Raw genomic sequence first — 6,878 nt, forward strand, 5'->3', positions numbered from 1 at the left:
TTTAACCCCTGTGACGTCAAAAACAACATGGCGCCCACGGGGCACACCTATTTCCGTGTTTGGACCCAACTTTACCCCCAAATCACCAATATTTGTCACTTTACCGACTGACAACAACCACACAACAACTCTCACACGTCCGATCATCCCAGGATTTCAAGGTTGGATGAAGGTTTGTTCGTTTAACAACTTTTATCGTGTGGAGTTTATTTGCACGCAGGTGAGCTCTTTGATGCATGAAAAAAAAAGGGTGTGAAAAATGCGAACAATACAAAACCAGTTTGGCACTCCTGTGTAACATCACAGTGTGTGGTTTGTAATATAAATATACATGTGTTCTGCCAATAGAAAGTTGAACACATTGTCTCATGAAAGATTTGAATTTCAGGGCATAAAGTTTCGAATGTTGAACAGTGACAGGTAACGTGAACTTTTTGACCTCAAGCCTATCCACCTTTCGTCTGAGTTTCAATAACTTTGGATCAAATATCGTTCTACAAAATCAAAACAATTTTTTTGCCAAAATGCATTATTCCTTATTTTACCTGGTAGTCTGGTAGTCCCCTCATCACATAATTATATATCCCCTAATTTCTTATGACTATATTTCACATAAAGAATGATAAGATAAATCACGATAGTATACAGAAGATGGTTAACTAGACCAGACGGTGTTGTTATAACTGTTATTGTGTTAACGTTATATGCATTACGTTAGTTTCGTCATCATTCATCATTATTATTCATTCAGATCTATCGAGGAGTTGATGAAAGCTCCTTGGATCCACTGGGGTTGGGGTTTTGTGCGCGGGAGAAATTTGCATTGGTAAAATTTGCGCTGGAAAACATAAAGTTTATAAAATATGTCAGAAAACGTGTACTACAATGACCTTTAATAATCAGAAAAATGTGGGCCCATGTTTGATTTATGTCTGTTTCCTGAAATTTCTGGTCCCTTGGGAATAGATAAGCTGGCTCCCAAGGGATTCAAAACCTTTAGGGAGTTTTAAAGTTGAAAAGTTTAAATGAGATGGCACACAATGGAATTAAGTACCCTATTATTGCATTCTACACTGCAAAACCTTGTTCTTTCAGTTTCTAAGTGATTTTAAAGTGATTTCCAAATGTTAAGAGTTGCTAAAGTCTAACGATTCTAAGGCAATGTCTAATCTATGAATGATAATAGTAGTTGTTGTTGTTGTTGTCCCTGCTTAACGTCTATTTCTTCGCTAGACGTGAGCTCCAGGTACTATTTCCATCTAGGTGCTTCTGATGTGGTTGTTGCTCCTTGGTGCTTGAACTCTGGTGCTTTGCACATTCGTGTATAGTAAGTATAAACAACATATTCTGGAACATTAATATTATGATGATATGTTGCTTAAGGAAAGTATGGTATTGTTTCGTTTTTGTTCAGAAGTGTACCATGTATATAAATTGACCGACATAGGTACTGTAATTCCTGATTTTGCAATAAGTGCTGAGTTTGTTAATTAAGACTTTTTGTTTCCTGTCTCCAGCTTGTTCTTGTATATTTTTCCATAGTACATGTATGGAATTACCTGTATGTAAATAGTGCATATAATGATTTATAGGGAATAATTATATTGGTATGGATGGCTCATCAGTGAACATTTGGCCTTGTTTAGCTAGTCAAGCCAACTAGATCAAAAGAAGGGGTAATCTCCAAGCAGATCCTATGGCGCCATAAAATAGTATCAATGCTGGGCAATGAGTATAGCCTGCCAATGAGTATATAGCAAACACACTCCTAAGCCGAGCTTCACTCCTCTGCAGGCTTTTGATACTTTTTTTATGCTACCGTAGGATCTGCTTGGAGGTCAAGGAAGGGGTTCATTGCAAAAAAAATATTCCATGGAAAGCAGAAATTTTGAATAATGCTGTTGTTGTTTATGTTATGTAACATTACATGTAAGCCCCTGTCTTCACACCAGACTTTTATGTCTTTATGTTGGTATTCTAAACGTAGATGAAGCAGTTTGAGAGCGCGGACCTGCCTCATCCTTCGCTTGATATTAGTCTCATTTCCGAATCAAAATCACGTTTGAATCTTTTTCTACCTGCCCGTCCAATTTCTATCTGAAAAATCTGATCCGCGAAGCAACAAATTTGCTTGGTGTGGCCTAAATAAGATACTAATAATGCAAGCCAGGAGCTCATTTTCGTAATTAATGAGTTTTTAAATCCACTGAATGTTTTTTTTTTTTACAGATGGAATCTGACTTGTTTGAATTGCTTTCCAGGTGCTAGGCTTGGCTGAGGCTGAGGAAGAAAGCTAACTTTGATCTGGGCCCAGGTGCAGCAGGTGTACAGTTGTGCAGCTGTCCCTGCTGACAGGTGCTGCCAATGTCACAGTAAGTATGCTGTTTGCTGCTTACGTGCTGATTTCAAAAGTGCATTCATGTTGTACATACTTTCTGTGATATAAGTCACATGATATTTATGAAAATGCACAGTACTGTACAATGTACTCACACACACTCACTCTGTTGAGCTCCCTCGTTTCCTCCACTAATCCCTGCTCAGGCAGCATAGTTTTGGTTTAAGTTGTTGCTTCTCGGATTTTTTCAGAAAAATATTGGGGCGGTCGGTCGAAAAAAAATTGCAAAAAGTCTGGGGTAAACATATGAGGCTTATATAACACAAAAAAGCAAGGTAGTCAAGTTTTCAGCTTTTCATGGCATGATTTATCCAATGAATTTCTTCCTTTGATTCAATACCACTGTTCTGATCATGTGACTACAACGAAGCTCTCTGATTGGTTTATCAGCAGTATGTGCCCCTGGAATGGGTTTTTTCTACAGGTCTGCAATAGCAAAACCTGTATTATTTTTCTTGGGACCAAATTTTTTTTCCGAATCGGAAAAAATGGGCAGGGAAATACGAGAAGCAAGAAATTAAATTGATGTGGCCTTATGTTGGGCTGATTATATGGATGGCATCATCTGGGAACTCCAAAACAGATCTGACTGTGCGAAATAGAGTTTGGCTAAAAACGTTTCTTTCATTTTGAAAACTAGTAAGTGGTCAGGAAGATTGAACAAATGACTAAACACAATAATGATTGTAATAATTGTAATCGTTGGTATGCATGTTGTTTCTCTGTCTGTTTTCCTTGACTTTGCCATTCTACAACATTAGTATCTTTTTTTCAATACTGCATGACTTTGTGCTGTTACTATTATTTGTTCATTTTGCAGTTGCTTTGTGCTGCTTATCCTCACAAACTTTTTTGAAATGGACAAAACTTGATTCATGCTCGATGTCATCCATATAATCAAATCAGCATGGCCAAAGACAAATTTTCTAGAAAGAAAAGAAGTGCTCTTAAGTTATCAGCATGCCTGAGTTCTAAGATAGTAGAAAGCTACAGCACATCCTTATTTATGAGTAGAGACACAAACACACCAGGGCACTGTTGACAATCTGGGTTCTTCAAACACCAATAATGACAAAGGCGGATCCTCCCGTGTACTTGCAACATGGCTGGCATACCATTGGTTCCCTAAAACCAGTCGCATCCGTAAATAGAAAGCGCTGGCCCATGTCTAGACGACAGAGTATTTAGTGGCCACAAGTATTGAGTTTACATTCTAGCAGGGAGCTATGGACTTCCGAATGCCAAAGTCGTTTCCAGGTAATGTGGGTTACTTTTTGTGCCACTTCTAAAGCTGTGGATGTTGTAAGGCTATCTGTGTACTCAGTTGAGCTGGGCTTCACCCTTATTTTCTTTGCTGCTGCTATGCGAAGTCACCAGTTCATATGGCATGTTGTAATTCAAAGTCTTTGGTATATATTTTAGGACCACTGGCAGGTTTCGGGTGTCAGCATGATTACGTAATACTCTGGAGGGCTATTTGAGTTGGCCCAATGTCAGAGTTGAGGCTGGTTCGTTCTGTGTCTGTGAGTTCAGTCTCATCCAGAAACTATGGGACTGAAATAATGGACAGATCTAGATTAGGCTAGGACAATCTTGCTTTTCTTGTTCTTTCCACACACTGCAATGAACTGAATTCTATCTGGTAACTTATTTTATTACAGATGCATGTCAACCTGTGTTAATCTGACTTTTACAATGTGTCAATGCCTACCTGCCTAAGTGCTTTATATAGGTCAGGGACTGGTCCCTTGCTCCTCTGCCAGGACTCTCCAAGTTGCATGGTCCTGTTTGTATATATTGTATTCTCCCAAACTGAAAAGAATTTTTATTTGAAAAATGAACTTATTAGCATGATTGATAATAAGTTCATTTTCCCCTTATTACTATTAGCAACTTATAGGAAATTGAGGTGATCAGTGTTTCTATCAAACATTCATTTTCATATCAACTATTTCATACTAACTCGTCAAAAAATTACATGTACATGTACCAGCTTGTCAGCAAGTAGGGGCAAGTAGGGAGCTGTATAGGGAACTAAATACAAATGTAGGATAGCACCCAGGCTGGTTCAACTACCCAATGCAAAGTATTTGTCAACAACAGTCATTGACGAATTAAGGACAACAAGTAAAGTGCTACGTAGGACTAAAGCAACCAATAACACTTTCCAAGTAATGTACCAACGCTTAACATTAAACTCATCAAGAGTTGGTGGGCTATGATTAACAGTGATTAAAAAGAATAACTTGCTACATCCCCGGAAAAAGTCATGTAGACCCTCAACATAAGATAACCTGCTGACCCTTGACCTGAGTCTGTAAATTGGATGTTTGCTGTTACTCCTGGCAGTTGTTTGTGGTTTGGTCCCTGCGTCATAAAATGGTTTTTACGTATGCATAGATAAACAAATCTGTGATAAGGAAATAAAGTTTTGTTCTTCTAGAAGTTCTCTTTTATAGACCAAATAGAAGTTCAAAGCCCCACCCTCTCTGTCAAAATATGGGAATATATTATGCAAAAAAATAGAAATGCAGGGGCTCTCATTGGCCAAACTTCTAATTGCCATATATACGTGCACATGTATTATCATCATGGAAGCTCATCTGTGTTGGCAGTAATCATTGTACAATGCTAAACTTTCTTCCAGGTGTGCAAAGATCAAATTTTTAAAAACAATGGTAACATGGTAACACTTGTGGATCAATCAGTACAAAGTGTGTGTTCTATAACATTGCGAGTTTGCACTCTGTAGAGATCTGTATTGAAAGAAAGTTCTGCATTTGATACTACAATGTATTTTCATCCGTTTGTTTTGTTTTGTTTGTTTTGCAACTGCTAATTGTGTGGTCTGGGTGTCAACCGATGACTATACAGGGTGTGCCCGGTACTGTAGTCATCGGATGGCACCAAGGCTACTAATTGTGATGGACAGTCAAGATCAGTCTAGTACAGAAAATGCATAGGTACTTGTGTGTGTCTGTCTGTGAACAAGATAACTCAAGAGCAGCTGGATGGATTGGTTTCATATACATGTATACTTAGTGTTGGTTGGGTGTGACAAATACAGGAAATCTACCTAACAGCTTCCCTTGGTACTGCATTGGAACATGTTCAACTTGATATCTTGCATTCTAAACAAGCTATTGGGTGATTTTGTGGTGTAAGATAGTTCTTGTGCTGAGGAAGAAGTGATATAAGTTTGGGCCCCATAGTGGCAAGTTTCAGAATAGCAGGGGATTTTTTGTCAAACATTTCTCAAGAAAGGAATAACATATTTTCATGATTATTTGTATGTAGATAGCTTCAACAAAGATGCACAAATGAAATACAAATTATGCAAAATAGGAGTATAGTTGCATAATTATTGAGAATGTTTAAGAATAACGGTTTTTTTGATTTATCTCTTGTCCCTGATATGATATGGACTTGACATTTGGGTGGCAGGTAGCTTTTTATGTTAAGATAAGGTGGGCAGCTTTGAGCCCCCTGGCCTAACATTTAATTTGGGAACTGCAGGGGCATTATTGCCAAACATGATAACTGATGAAAGGATGAACGGATTTTTATCATTTTGGGCATGTAGGTAGCTTTGGCAAAGACGTAAACAATTATATACATATTTTGCAAATGCAGAGTTAATTTGCATAATTGGTAAGAAAATTGTATAATATCTGGACTTCAATAAAGCCATGTAATGTACAATGTATTTCATGACAGTCATACAATTCATGACAGGTAGACATGAACAGATACCAAACATACAAGTGATGAACCAATTTGTGTGATCTATTAAAAACAAAATGTTAAAACTGCTTAAAGATGGGAATTTCCATGCATAAATTATGCAAATGAGTGAGCGATTTGCATAAAATCTATGTCATGGTGGTATGAAGTGCTGAACTCTAGTTTTGTATCAGGCGTCATGCATTTGTACGTCATTCAGAAGCATGTTTGATGTTATTTGTTTGTTTGGATACCTGGTATGTTTTTGCTGCATATCTGGTCTGATTTATTTTGCCCACTCACACCATTTTTTTTCAACTCTCCATAAGACATCTTATATGTACAAAATGTATATTTTTGTGTACATGTATATACCTTTCTGATGTGATTGAATATTAAATTTTTAAAATTCATAAGTTGCAAGTCTTTTAGCACGATAAAACAGCAAGGATGCCAATACGTTTATTTATCTATTTGATTTATTGGTTCCAGGATTTAAAAAAACAAACATAGCCAGAAAAATGTTTAATTTAATAGAAACAAAACTTGAGGATCAGGTTCATATATGTGAATGCGTTGGAGTACTCAGCTTTATGGTTAGTGAATACAAACTTTTATATTAAATTATTTGACATGTTTTCTTCCCTATACCCTCTGCTGTTATAATGTCTGCTCACTATATTTTCACCTTGGAATTGTCTGAAAACCAAGGAAATAAATTGGTGTGGACATATTCTACAGTATACCGGTATGCAAA

General features: G+C 37.2%; 1 protein-coding gene across 2 annotated transcripts in view; it reads left to right on the forward strand.

Moving 5' to 3' along the window:
• Window positions 1–6,878, forward strand: part of LOC118403919 (unconventional myosin-Ia-like) — a 42,900-nt gene continuing 36,022 nt past the window's right edge. Inside the window, exons 1-2 of one of the 2 annotated variants that reach the window (XM_035802795.1) lie at window positions 1–172; window positions 2,262–2,372. Coding sequence is in view for 1 of the 2 variants with exons in the window: in XM_035802794.1 (XP_035658687.1) it covers window positions 3,625–3,655 (31 nt within the window). In the remaining variant the exon portion in view is untranslated. Of the gene's footprint in view, window positions 173–2,261; window positions 2,373–3,558; window positions 3,656–6,878 lie in introns of those variants that run through there. The other variant, XM_035802794.1, reaches the window with a different exon arrangement.

Source organism: Branchiostoma floridae, chromosome 16 (genome assembly GCF_000003815.2).
Source record: "Branchiostoma floridae strain S238N-H82 chromosome 16, Bfl_VNyyK, whole genome shotgun sequence".
Taxonomy (NCBI): Eukaryota; Metazoa; Chordata; class Leptocardii; order Amphioxiformes; family Branchiostomatidae; genus Branchiostoma; species Branchiostoma floridae.